Source organism: Elephas maximus, chromosome 8 (genome assembly GCF_024166365.1).
Source record: "Elephas maximus indicus isolate mEleMax1 chromosome 8, mEleMax1 primary haplotype, whole genome shotgun sequence".
Classification (NCBI taxonomy): Eukaryota; Metazoa; Chordata; class Mammalia; order Proboscidea; family Elephantidae; genus Elephas; species Elephas maximus.
In genome coordinates this window covers 64347297-64361389 of record NC_064826.1, presented here as the reverse complement: position 1 = coordinate 64361389, position 14093 = coordinate 64347297, and the positions used below count along the sequence as shown (strand labels likewise).

At 38.9% G+C, this 14093-nt stretch overlaps 1 protein-coding gene across 1 annotated transcript in view; it reads right to left on the bottom strand.

Annotated features, from left to right (window-relative positions):
- The window catches only part of COL1A2 (collagen type I alpha 2 chain), a 36850-nt gene that overhangs the window by 7884 nt on the left and 14873 nt on the right, over positions 1-14093 (bottom strand). Inside the window, exons 17-39 of the mRNA XM_049893601.1 lie at positions 13736-13834; positions 13564-13608; positions 13355-13453; positions 12867-12920; positions 12628-12735; positions 12200-12253; positions 12005-12103; positions 11034-11087; positions 10475-10573; positions 9828-9881; positions 9289-9342; positions 9085-9138; positions 8779-8832; positions 7777-7821; positions 6306-6404; positions 4982-5089; positions 4265-4318; positions 3275-3328; positions 2494-2547; positions 2341-2394; positions 2137-2244; positions 1719-1772; positions 825-878 (exon numbers count right to left, since the gene is read on the bottom strand). Coding sequence (XP_049749558.1) covers positions 825-878; positions 1719-1772; positions 2137-2244; positions 2341-2394; positions 2494-2547; positions 3275-3328; positions 4265-4318; positions 4982-5089; positions 6306-6404; positions 7777-7821; positions 8779-8832; positions 9085-9138; positions 9289-9342; positions 9828-9881; positions 10475-10573; positions 11034-11087; positions 12005-12103; positions 12200-12253; positions 12628-12735; positions 12867-12920; positions 13355-13453; positions 13564-13608; positions 13736-13834 — 1611 coding nt within the window. The remainder of the gene's footprint in view (positions 1-824; positions 879-1718; positions 1773-2136; positions 2245-2340; positions 2395-2493; positions 2548-3274; positions 3329-4264; positions 4319-4981; positions 5090-6305; positions 6405-7776; positions 7822-8778; positions 8833-9084; positions 9139-9288; positions 9343-9827; positions 9882-10474; positions 10574-11033; positions 11088-12004; positions 12104-12199; positions 12254-12627; positions 12736-12866; positions 12921-13354; positions 13454-13563; positions 13609-13735; positions 13835-14093) is intronic.

Below are 14093 nucleotides of genomic sequence, written 5' to 3'. Positions count from 1 at the left end.
ACTTTATAGCATTCTTTCCTATAGACCTATCTCCCTTCTCCTGAAGCTGTGAGAAGCAAATGATTGAAGCAGAGTCTGTGGCAAAATTCTGTGAGGAAAAGCAGTGTCCTCCCATTGGCACCCTGGTATACTGGAATCAGGACTATATAGAGTTATAATGGTTAGTTGTAAATGAACGGAACTTTGGGTTTCAGAGGACTCTGCCCCAATTTCTTTTTGAAGAAAGTCAGTACTCGTATTTTGTTCATAACTGAAGAATCTCAACTAAGTTTAATTAAATGTCTACAGGGAACGAAGATTTTTCTCGTTTGACCCTGTAAAAGGATTCCAAGAAACCAACATCTTTGCTATTTTCTTTCCCTGAAACCTTAACTGGAAGACTTAATCCTTGGGAATTAATTAAATTCTCTTGAGTCCTGACAGGAGAGTTTGAATCAGAATTAAATTAGAGGCCAAACCACTTTTAAATTCAGGAACAATTATACCTTAACAATAGAGGCAGAATGTTGGCCATAAAGGGTAATTAGATATAGAAATATCTGATATATGACTAAAACTGTTCTGGATTTTTTACTTTTAACAAAGACCTTAAAAGGGGACTGGTGTTTGTATGAAAAAAAAAAAAAGCCTCTTAAATTGATATTATAAAGCAAAATTTGTGATGGTTTTGTTTTAATGGTTCAAAAACACTGATTTCAGACCAGGAAAGTAATAGTAAACATCAGTAACATGTTTTCATAGAGACTTTCTTATCAGTTTTATACCAGATGCCAGGTCTTTTGGCTCTAATTAACGGACACATAGGTTTGAAGTCATTTACTTACAGCAGGTCCAGGAGGACCGGTCCGTCCAGCAGCACCAGGGAAACCAGTAGCACCCTAAGAATCAAGCACATTACAATTGCACAGTCAACACCAACTCCAAGGTTTAAGTAAGATGGGCATTTCTCTTTTGGAAAATCTCCCATACATGTGACCAGGAATGGACTAAGCAGTATATGATGTAGGCAGCTTCCTATAAGGTATTATTCAACCAGGACTTAAAGGCTCTTCTTTTTACATCTTCCCTACTAGCAAGCCACTGTTGCGATGCCCAGATTTTGCCTTTCAGCTTAGATGGTCCTTTTTAAATGCTAATACATTTGATGGTTATAAGGGTAAGAAGATGACACACTACCATTACTACACATTAATGTATATATATTAATAACTATCGTAGCTCAGTGCTAAGGGAATGGATAATGAACAGAGGAAGGCATACAAAAGACCTAGACATTAAATGCTGTCTAGTGAGAGAGGAACTCAAAGGAGATCAATCCAGGGGAGCTCTGGGCCTCTAGGGAGTCAGTGTGAGAGCACTGGAAGCCAGGGGGAAGGACTTGGTCAGGCAAAAGAAGAGGGGGCACCAACAAAAGGAAAAAGGGCCCCAAAGAGGTATTTTATTTATTTCACAATTTGACAAGCTGGGGTCAATCTTGGTTATTACGTCAAATGAGGTGGTAGCAACATACACTGCATTCAGACCCAGCTGGGATTAAATCAACATCCCATGTACCTGGCCTTTAACTTCAATATCAGAATTGCTCTGAGGAGAATGAACTTGAATCTCCAGAGTCTCCTTATCACAGTCCAGATTTACCAAAAATTTCAAAACTTTCATGTTGTCGCTGATGGATTTTGGAGAAAGGAAAGTGCTCAGAGTCCATTCTAAATACTCACAGGGGGGCCACCATCACCACGACTTCCAGCAGGACCAGGGGGACCATTTGGACCCTAAATGGAAACAAAATGATAGGGTCAAGTCACAAAACAGAAAATTCTTATAAATGCTACATTGATCTTCAAATTGATCATTCACCTATCTCTTAGAAGCAAATAAGCATATTCAGAAGTTAAAAATGATTTTCTGTACCATATAAAATAAATGTCAATTTCCTTATGGGGTTGCCAAAGAATTAAAATAAGACAGTATTTATAAAACCTAAATTAATTTTAAGTATTAATTCTTATTTTTTGTCATCTTGTATCTAGTATATTCTCTGGCATACAGTAGACACTTGACGGACTTATGTTGAATTTTAAGATCACATGAGTAACTAACTGTAGGCTATGTTGACCACCGGTGAATTCAACTTACAGCTGGACCAGCAGCTCCAACTGGGCCAGTGGGGCCAACAGGACCATTTTCGCCCTTAGGACCTTTGGTTCCTCTCTCTCCTTTAGCACCAGCTTGGCCAGCAGCACCCTGTTGGAAAGGAACAGTTATAGTTATGGTATTCTGAATCACCCTACTCCCCAAATTAGGATGTTTTCAGATTAACTTTCATTACATGATACTCACAGCAGGACCAGCAAATCCGTTGGGACCAGCAGGACCAACCTCACCACGTTCACCCTGGATGGGAGATGCAATTTAAAAATGTCTCAGTAATGCTTACTGATGTCTAAAAGTAGTGAGGTATGAATGTTGAAAATTACCCAAGTATCTACTTACAGGGCTACCACGAGGGCCAGCAGGACCAGCAGAACCAGCAGGACCAGCTTCACCCTATAAAGGGACCAGAGAAGAGTTTGTTAACGTGCTCTAGATGCTCAGAGGGGCAGGAGGGAGAGAGGCCAGTAGTTCACAGTGAGCTGTTGCCAGAGTTTGCAGTTGCCTCAGGAAAAAAAAAAAAAAAAATTTTTTTTTTTCAGGAAAGAAGAGTAATGCGCATCTCGCAGAGTAAAATGAAGTGGATTCTTACGCCTCTTAATGTTATATTCATTTTGGGGGCTGAAGGTGTATTCCTCGTACACTTGCTAAAACACTACCCACAATACCAGGAGGAGGACATTTTAATTTTTAGATGGACACAGGGCTGATCTATTTGCTGCAATCTTTTCAATACAATAAATAAGGTCTATTTTAAGTGGACTGTTCAATGTGAAATGGGCACAATATGTATTTTATTGATTTTTTACAATTGAAAGCTTTGAGAAGGCTCAGTGCATTAGGATATTGTTAATGGGCAACAGAGAAAGACTTTAAAACAAATGATAGGGATTAAAGTATAGACCAGATAACTGGCACATCTATAGGAAGGGAAAGAGAACTTTAAACATGCAGTATTTGTTTCCTGTGGCCCCATCACAACAGCTAGGTTTTTTAAATAAGAGGGCTTTATACCAAGCCATAAAAATGAATTGCTGGGGCTCTTTGGAACTAGGGAAGGCAGGAAATTTTAGCTATGGCTATTGGCTCAGAGAGTTGCAACTTGGTCAAAATGGATGCTTACCCGGTCACCAGTGGCTCCAGCAGGACCCGGGGCACCTACAGCACCAGGAGCACCCTGGAACCAAAAAGGAAACACGTCTTACTAATCACACCTCCATACTACCATCAAAAGTAAACTTACTCATTCCCTTCCCTGAGCTTATACAGTGGCTGAGCACTTTTTCTGCACACTTTGGTTAGATATGAAGAAAACCTAGCTGGATTTTACCTCTAATTACCCAAACTATTAGAAGCTACCCTCAGGAGGAGGGTACCCCAATAAAAAGCTTATGGAAATGTGTAAGTCAAGGGCAGGTTAGAAATCTGGACGATCTGAACTCTCTGCTCTTATAAAATCCCCTGGAAAGCGGCAGAGAGGAGTTGTGTTTGGGATTGTTAGGGTTGTGAGATTCAGAGGAAGGACTATTAGGAACATGCCACAGTGAGTTATCGGGAATGGTCTGGATTGAGGCAGCCCTGGGGTAGAGGTGGGAAGAAAGAACCAGGGCAGTTTATGGCTTGGAAGAGCCATGACAACAACATTGTAGGTGGGATTATTACAGTTATGACATTATTTTTTGGCACCTACCATGGTGTTAAGAGCTAATATGTGGGGCTTCTCTTTGCAGCTCATCTTTGGGACTGCTCTTTGAGTGATAAATTTTCAGGGCATACATTTGAATAAGTAGGACCTTATTAGAGGTTATGGTTTCTTAAAATGTAAGAGATATGTATGTTTTTAAAACACTATTTGAACTTGTAGTTGGTATAGTTAACAATATGAAGAAAGAAAATTTAGGTGATGATTTTCCAAGGAATAACTTCTGTTGAGTTTTTATTTTGGAACATTTAAAATATTATTACTCATAGACCCAGAAAAGAATGGGCTATTATTTTACCGTGCTTGAACCATTCTTTTGTCAGTTCCATTTTGAAAAACTTCTCAAATCAAATTGAGTGAAATGTAGGAAAGATAATCTAAGTACCAACCAACAAACAAAATTTTACTCACACGAGCACCGTCTCTACCAGTGTTACCGGTATCACCTCTGAGACCAGTTTCACCCTGAAAGTATAAAGCAAGAGCAACTTTTTGTTTTCTGACCAAATTTTTGAATAAGAATTAATCTAAAGTGCTTTTATAGAAGATGCTGTAGTATCTTCAGTCATTTAAAATCTTTAGTAATGTCGCTATTCCCTACTAGAGGATGTTGAACGAGGAAAAAAAAAAAAAAGAAAAAAATAATTACAGATTATTACTAAACATTTTTTTTTTTTTAATTTCGATTCACTCCTCTGAAGCATAATCAAGCAAGGTATGAATTCGTGTGGACAGGACTATAAGGCAACATCACAATGGGCAGCAGTGCCTGATCACTCTTACGGCATAACTAATGCAGCAGCACGGTTGACAGCTGTTCAATATAGTTTCTTCCCATTAATTAGGGCAGGAAGAGGCATTATTGTTACTGGCATTAAAATGAGCCTCATGTATTACTCAACACCATCTGTTTGCGTGAAATTCCATGGTAGCAAGGAATTTTGCCAGCTTAGTGACTTTAGAAATGCGTAGGTGCTAGGTGGCGGAGGGAAATATATACAGATAAATCTCAAAATGTTGCCATGCCACCTGCCAAGAAATGTAAAAAAAAACTGGGGCACCCTTGTGCAGACTTCTTTGCTAGAGTTCATCGACACTATGTATTAGGGGCCAGCACTGAAAGGGTACCTTTTCTCCCTTGCCTCCAGGTATGCCAGCAGCACCCCTCTCTCCGGGGAGTCCACCAGGACCAGATGGACCAGCAGTGCCTGGAGCACCGACTACACCAGGTTCACCCTTGAATCAAAGACATGTGAAATCAATTATTTCAGTGGCGAAAGAAGAAAGTGGAGAATCAAACACTTCAAAGAATTCCAATTTAAGGATTTAATAGGCTGTATTCTTGCCTAGAGACACAAAGGAGGGTTTTGAATTGAGGGAGAATATAACAGAGGGAGATGCTATTAATGACACAGTGGGTCAAGAGAAGAGGTAGTGAGAGTGAGTGGCTGTGATTCCCCTATAACTTGCTCTCAGTCTTTTTAAGTAAGACAGGCATGGAAAAGGAGGGGATAGGACAATGGGAGGCAGAGAATGAAAAATGTTTACCCATAAATTTGTTCAAGGATAAGTGTCTTAGCCCAGACAGGAAACATGGAAAGAGGCCCCATCAATTGGGGAAATGTGTGTGTTTTAATCTCAAAGTGACTATAGCTTCCATTTTTATATAAAACCATACAATTTCAAGCGCTTAAAACCTGTTGACTAGCTTCTGAGCTAAATCCCTTTGAAAGTTCTTCTGCTGCCTCACAGAACCATGTTTCCCTTCCTATTTCCTCTCTCCCTCTTTTAATTTTTTTCCCAATAATATCCCTCTACATACGAAAATAGCTTTTTGCAGCTAATTTTTACATTCCTCAGACCCTGGAGGTAATAATCAGAAGTAATATGAGTTTGTTTGTTGTGGTAATCTCTTTTTCAGAAATGTAAAACTCCATTAAAATATAAAGCACAGATTCTGTTTTGGAACACAAGTTTTCAGGATGTTTTTGGGTTGAATGTACTGTACAGTTAATTTTTATCATCATAAATTCTCTTATTATTAAAGTTATATAAATTTTTAAAACTAAAATTTAACATTTAAGTTTAAGACTACTTTATGAAACTCTATGGCGTGGGAGGTTGGAAGGTAATTTTGTGCTCTAAAATAATGTCCAAATGTGTATGATGTTTTTAGACTATAACAAAAGTAAAAACTATGAAAAGAAACAGGAGAAAAAATACTAATTCATTTATGTTTATAGAACACTGTGATAACTTTCTCTTCCCTCCCCCACAGTTTTCCTCTGGAATAGTTGAAGTCCGCTGGAATCAACTTGTCATTTACTGAAATGGAAATTATTATAGAATTGGAAATAAATACAAATCTGAAAAACAATTCTTCTACTGTAAAGAATATACTTATTCAAGGGTAGAATGGACCAAACCAGCAATATATAACAAAGTTTTTTACCTTATTTCCATCAGGCCCTGGGGGTCCAGAAGGACCACGGCTTCCAATAGGACCAGTAGGACCAGCAGCACCACTCTGACCTGGGGGACCACGTTCCCCCTGAAATAAAGGGGTTAGGAGGAACGTTACAAAATTCATCACTTTCAGGGATACTGTATTCCACACCAGAGTTCACACTTGTTAAGCTTTTGAGTCTGTTTCTGCCTGTAATTGTTTTTGTTTCTGATTTCATCACATAAAATGAAGGGATAGGATGAGATAATCTCTAAAGTCTCATTCAGCTTTAATGTTCTGTGACTATAACTATACAATTTTTGCGTGTAGAGTATAGTATTCAAACTTTGGATCCATTTCCTTTTTTTTGTCTTTTACTATGATAGATCTGTGGATAAAAATAGATGTCAGTTATGCATAGTATTCAAAGAGAAAGACTGTGTTATTTTAGCTGAATAGCAACGTCAGTTCTAGACAAGATTAGTATTCTTATATCTATGACCCCTTTTCATGATCACATGCAATAATGATGTAACAGACATAATATTCAAGAGTATATGTGAGTATGTATATACATATATAAATATGTGTATGTGTGTGTATATATCTAGGCTCTCTATATGTATAATTCCAAATTTGCATCTAACTATCACTATGACATAGAATTTATGGCACAGAATACTTAACACATTGGTCTATATTGCAACTGTTTCAAAGGACCTTGCTATAACCTGGTTCTATGATATTGACACTAAATTTGTTTGGGCTTCCTAGATATTTGGAAACTCGTCACATACTTCAAGGGCAAACTAATCATTCCAGGTATTCTAATGACCATAGACAAAATAAATATATTTAATGTATTTTTCTTTATAAGATCAGACTCATGATTTCAGCTTTAGACTGTGAACATCAACACACATTGTAAAAACTGACTTTAGGTCTTAGTAAGATATTACTTTTCCTTGGCTTAGACTGAGCCACTGTCATAAATATGTCATAAAAAACCAACCAAACCCGTTGATATCGAGTTGTTTCCGACTCATAGAGACCCTATAGGACAGGGCAGAACTGCCGCATAGGGTTTCCAAGGCTGTAAATCTTTACAGAAACAGACCGCTACATCTTTCTCCCACGGAGCCCTCCAACCTTTCGGTTAGCAGCCAACAGCTTTAAGCACTGCACAACCAGGGCTCCTTAAATATATCATACCTGTCTATAGCAATCACCGACTATAATACACATATTAGTTCATCTAAATTTCTTATATCCACGTGGTTTTTTAAATAGGAAATATGAGCAATTAAACAAAGAAGTCTTCTATCTATTTAGAAATCTAACACTCTCTACAGATTACATTTTGACTACAGAGGAGTACCAGCAACTTACTGCAAGATCATTAGTGGCTTTAAGGAGAAAGAGCTGCTTCTTTTAAAAACACACAGCCAGAAGTTTATGAAAGTTAAATACCACTTACTCTTGGGCCAGCAGGACCAGGGAGACCAAATTCACCAGGGATACCCTAGGCAAAACAGGAGAAGAAATAAAATGCAAGCTCACGTAGATTATGATATTTAAAAAGGTTCTGAAAGAGTGAAATAGAGTTGGATAGGTTTTGTCTACATGGTAACACAAATACACTGGCTCTTAAGAACGAGAGAACTTTCAGTTGTATATGGAAGATACAAACAGTGAGAATTCCACTGATACCAGAGATATACCTATTCCAGGCCTGGTATCAGCAAATATAAATTTCCCATTATTCAGTTTAGTGCTTTTAAAAAGTGACAAAATGGACTATGTCCTTTGATAATACAATAATTAATAATGAACAATATCAGACATTGCATACTTTGTAGCTATATAACAGACTGCCTTCTTAATAGAAATTATCATATTCTGCACATTACCTAGTTAATTGTATACCCAAGTGTATCTCCTTTATCACTGACCAGCTGTCCTCTTAATGTGCCCCATTGTTGACAAAGGAGACCAGGCCACAGAATGTAACTGAATTGAGGCACATTCATCACAATTACAGAGAAAATGACTCAGAGCTCATGCTCTGATTATGGGATAGCGGTGTCATGTCTGAATGCCAAGAAAAACATTAAAAGCAATTTTTCAGTCTCTAGTTTGATGGAAAATTAGTGCATTTATTTTTTCTGTATGGGGAAGGAAATAATTCGTATTTTAATATTACCAAGAATAATACAAAAAGTAAGGCCATTAAATGAAATATTCACTGATAGGTTTTTCTTTCATAATGTGTGTTTCATTCAGTCCTTAAAACATGAAACAAGTAACTCGGCACATTCTTTCCATTAGCTCCAACATATGTAGAGCACTATCATTAACATAAGAAATACGAAATTTCCTTTTGCATGTTATAATTGCACTCCAATAGGGTATAACTTTTAAAGTAAACAAGGGGAAGTTACTAAGTTTAGGTGAACTTACTATCACTTGTTTTACTCACCCTTTCTCCTGGTTTGCCAGCTTCACCAGCTGTACCTGAGGGGCCAGGCAGACCCTAGATGAAAGAAATACAAATCTCAATTTTATGGCTCTATTCATAGGATTTGCTAATAACTGGGCTTTGGGGAGAGCTATCTAATATGAACATGATCACTGTTTTGTGTAATTAAAGCATTACACAAAAGTTTGCACTGAAAAAATATATCCTTTATTGTTTTAGTTCTGAGATCATGTTCTGCCTGGTGAGGGTAGAGTGGAATTGTGATTTGCAGCTGAATAATCTGACCAAAGGTAGTATTTGACTTACCTGGAAGCCTGGAGGACCAGCAGGACCCTGTTCACCCTTTCCACCTTGGACACCCTGAAAGTGACAGGAAAGTATAAATAGAGATGTATATACCACTATTGCCATCTACTTACATAAATTGTGGACTGGAAAAAGGAGATGGTCATTTTGAGGAACTTGATACATTTTGGCGCAGGAAAGAACAAGAGTGGGAGATATACTCACTTGTAGTCCAGGAGGTCCCTGAGCACCATTGTTTCCATCAGGACCTGGAGCACCCTAAAAATATTTAACAGAGAGGCTCATGGTTACCGGGGAGCCAGGCAGTGTAAGATGCGTCAAAGCCTCATGCATTACTTCCTTAAAACAAGCTTGTCATTTTAGCATCACTTTAACTCATTGTGGGTTCCTTGCCAAGGCACAAATATTGTCTGCTAGCTTTTGATATGGCTCAAGGGAAGTCAATGGATGGAGGGCAGTTTCTAAAACCCAGAGAACGATACTAACACATCCATACTCTTTTAATCACAAGATGAATAACGCTTCTGAAAATATTTTTGATTTAACATATATTCTGACTTGTTATAGCTCACTGCCTTATAAATGTGGTTTTAAAAAATAAAAGGGATTTCGTGATGGTAAAAAGACACTTGGGGGTGCCGTCCTGGAAAGAAAGTGACGGAATGATATCAGATGGCCTCAATTTCTGTGTGTTTTTTAGATGAATACTATGTGAGTAGACGTGTACAAAAGTTAGCACCTACCCGAGGGCCAGCAAGACCAGCATGACCTTTATCACCATTTTTGCCAGGATCGCCCTATAATAAAGAAGCAAAAAATAATAATAACCTTGCGTACTTAACGTTAAATTAACTGTGACAAGTTTGAACCAAAATTTCTTTCTTGCTTTTTGTTTTTTTGTAATTCCTAGTCCTTCAGTTGTGTTTTCTAAGGCATGGCCCGTTATTTGAGCAGCCCCCAGATACGACAAGGAAGATATAGCAATTACACCTGTGCCTGCAGAAGCATACTATTCAGGAGATGGATTTTTAGCAGGTATAAAATGGTATGTTGTTGTGTTGTGTCGTGGTATGCTGTCAAGTCGATTCCAACTCATACTGAGCTATAGAACAGAGCAGAACTGCCCCACAGGGTTTCCAAGGAGCAGCTGGTGGATTCGAACTGTCAACCTTTTGGTTAGCAGTCAAGTTCTTAACCACTGTGCCACCAGGGCTCCTATAAAATGGTATATTAGAGGTAAACTTTTAACGTGGTATGTAGACTACGGTTTCCCTGTGTTAAAAGAAACCCACCTCGAGGTACACGGGACTGAGGCAGGAGGGAAATATTAGAGTGTTGGTGAAATGAGGTAACAAAATGCTGAGGGAGAGGAGGTTGTGGTGGTCCTTACAGCGGGGCCTTTGGGTCCGGGGAATCCAATGTTACCAGGCTCTCCTCTTGCTCCAGCAGGGCCAATTGGGCCAGGCCTACCGTCAATACCAGGGAGACCCTGAAACCAGAGTTTAAAGATAGTCAACATCAACACAGCCTCACAAACTCAGGCTCATGGTGCTGCCATGTGATGAAACAGAACAGTTTTCTGAATGCATACAGCTTCTTGTATAAAGCATTAATAAACTGTGGATCCCTTTGGTTTTTCTAAATAGGATGTCAGTGCACACACAGCCAGTTCAGTCTCATAAGTACACAATTTCCCTCTTTCTTCTCTCTTTCCATGCCCTTGTCACCAGCTTCAATTTTCTCTGCCATGTTTTTCTTTTTCCTTCTTTCCTTTCAGCCCTGCATTCATTTGTACTACATAATTACAATCTATTACTTTGCATTCCCAGATGATGTATGTGGCCGATATTTATTTTCAATGTATTCATGTATCAATCAGCCACAAAACAGACTTGATAAGGGTGCAATAAGTGTCCTTGAAAATATAATGGAAAATGAGAAATACTTACCGCAGGACCTTCTTTACCAGCTGGGCCAACATTTCCAGGGGAACCAGGAAGACCCTATAAGACAAATGAGGATGTTTTCATATTGGCATTTTAATTCATATACTCGAGGCTGAAATTAATTGAAATCTCAGAAGAGCACCTTTTTCCCCGTTTTTGTTTGTTGTCGAGGATAAATCAGTAGGATATTAGACAGTAGCTGGGAGGTGTGAAAAAAGCTCTAAAATATTTCTTATTTCTATTTTTTTGTGCCTTTTAATGAATTTTAGTGCAAGATCTGTTTATAGTTATCTCAAAAAACTTGTAAGCAACATACTCTATGGGCCAAATGTACCATGTTATTTACCTCACAACAGAAAAACTAATACTTCTAGTAAAATTTTCAAAGTGAATTTTTTTATTGCTATATTTTGGTGTCTATATTACTTGTTTATGGTACAATTACAGTTGATATTCATCCATAAGAAATAACGGAGACAAAAAAATTACTCTATTGCTGTGGATTAGACTGTCTACAGATCTAAAGGTCATTTCTCCATAGCTAGTGTGATGCTGAATACATTATAGCATTTTCTGATCGCTGGAAAAATGATTTCACTTATGAGTCTAATAAACTAATAATGTATAGTCGTAATACATTTCCTGAACACCTTATATAAACTCACAAATTAAGATAAAAGATTCATGATGCTAGAAGAGCCAACATAATTTGGAAATATTAAAATAGACCTATTCTGAAAATCTCATAGCCACTGCATCGTTAGTAACAAACAGAAAATTTATGAACTAGCCAAATACGTAAATATATCCACCAAGCTTTGATAAAGTTAAATAAAAAATGTAGCCATCAGCAAGTCTACTAACAAATTTACTTTGATATTTTTTATTATCTTCAAATATTAACCAACCCTTAAAAAAAAAAAAAAAGGAAACAGTGCCAGGTGTGAGGTGCTCAGAATCAATCTGAAACTTACTCGGGGTCCCATGACACCAGGCTCTCCGGGGCGACCAGAATCTCCGCTGGGGCCTCGGACACCAGCAGGGCCAGATGCACCACGACTACCAGGAGGGCCCTATTAAAAAAAGGAGTGAAGGTGCTAAAGCTAATAACATACCCACCGCCAGAAGCATCAAGTCCCTTTCTGTGAAGCGAGTGATGGACAATTTACCATGACACCAGCTCTGCCATCAGCTCCAGGAAGACCACGAGAACCAGGACCACCCTGCAAGAAAGGACATGAAACGGATGAGAATTAGAGACAGCCGTTGAATCAGATAAGGTAGAGTTGATTAAAATATGACATGCATGTCAGAAATCTTGATCCCCCTAAGGAATCCCCCTAAGAAATAAGCCAAAACACTTCACCCAAATACCAAAGGAATGTGTGGATAAGCATTCTATAAAAGTAGGTCAACACTGTTTCCAGACTAATTTTATAACATACCAAACAGACAGTTACTGATTTAATACAGCAGATGGGAAACAGATGGTTCCTTAGTCTAGAAAAGGCACTCAGTAATTTTGACCAATTCTAAATGAAGGGGTTCCATCATCTGCTTCTGCTGTATCTGGGTGTTAGGAGCATTTGGAACTTACTCTCAGCCCAGGAGGTCCTGCAGGGCCAGCAGATCCGGCTTCACCATTGGAGCCTCTCTTTCCTTCTTCACCACTGGGACCAGGAGGACCTTGGGGGCCAGCAGAGCCCTGTTTAATGAAAAAATAAAATAAAATAAACACAGAGAGGAAGTAGAAAGAATTAATTTTAATACCATATCTAGCTAAACAAACTGGATTAAAAAATAACTCCATAAAACTGTGGTTATAGAATTACTTACAGGTTCACCCTTGCTACCGCTCTCTCCTTTGGAACCAGCTGGACCAGGCTCACCCTAGGATCCAATACAAAACAGTGGTCAAATGACAAACATTTGTCAAAACTCTCTGGCAAACAAATCTCTTGGAGATATTGATAGATCAAGCAAGGAGAAACTCAGGGCCTCTAAGACATATGCCTAGATTACATTTAAATGACCTGCTAGGGGATGGTTTTGGTTGAAAGCACAAGACTGATATTGTGGAACTTTGCATCATTTACCTTTGGATAATGTTCTCAGATAGCAGGGGGTATATGTCCTTGTGTGTGTATGGGGGGGTGGGTGGAATGCACCCACATATACATGCATTTATATAAGAAACACAAAAAGAAAATGCTGAAGGAGGAAAAATAGCAATAATAAAACTACAAGAGGAAGACTAGATGGTGGTGAGATGACGGCAGAGCCGGTATTTCAGGATGATGAAAATCACAGCTGTGACCACTTACAACAAGTCCTCTGGCACCAGTAGCACCGGCAGCACCAACAGGGCCAGGAATACCACGGGGTCCAGGGAGGCCAGGAGCGCCAGCAACACCGGGAAGGCCCTATGAAGAAAAACATAGCATCCATCATGAGGCAACTGGTTGTCAAGGCAACTGTCATTTAAATGCCTTTAAAACCACATCAGCACATTTCAGCCACCCCATATACTCACAGCAGCACCCTTAGCACCAGCAAGGCCATTGGCTCCAGGGTTACCCTATGAGGAAAAGAAAAGGAGGAAGGATATTAGTTGATAGAAATATTTCTGTTCTCTGACCCCACCTTCGTCTTTCTGTTTTTGCTTTCTTCCACTTCATGAGGTTAAAGAATTAACAGCTACTTACAGGAGGTCCAACGGGGCCAGAAACACCTGGAAGACCAGCTTCGCCACGAGGGCCGGCAGGACCAGAAGGACCAGGGTTACCAACAGGTCCAATTTCACCCTAAAAGAGAAAACGACACTGAGAAATTACCCAGTAGTAATGAAACAGCTTATCTCTGTTTTTAGAATACCAGGTCTTATGAAATTTCTTCGGGATTGCGATCGTCTCCCTCATCTGGTTTGGTGCCACATGATCTGGGTTTGATTTCCTATTTTCCTAGCCTGTTTCTACCTTCGTGGGTACCGTTGCCATGTTTTACCCTACCTCTGTTTCTGGGGTACATATGAGACAGGAAGAGACTCTGAGTCTCAGGCAGCCA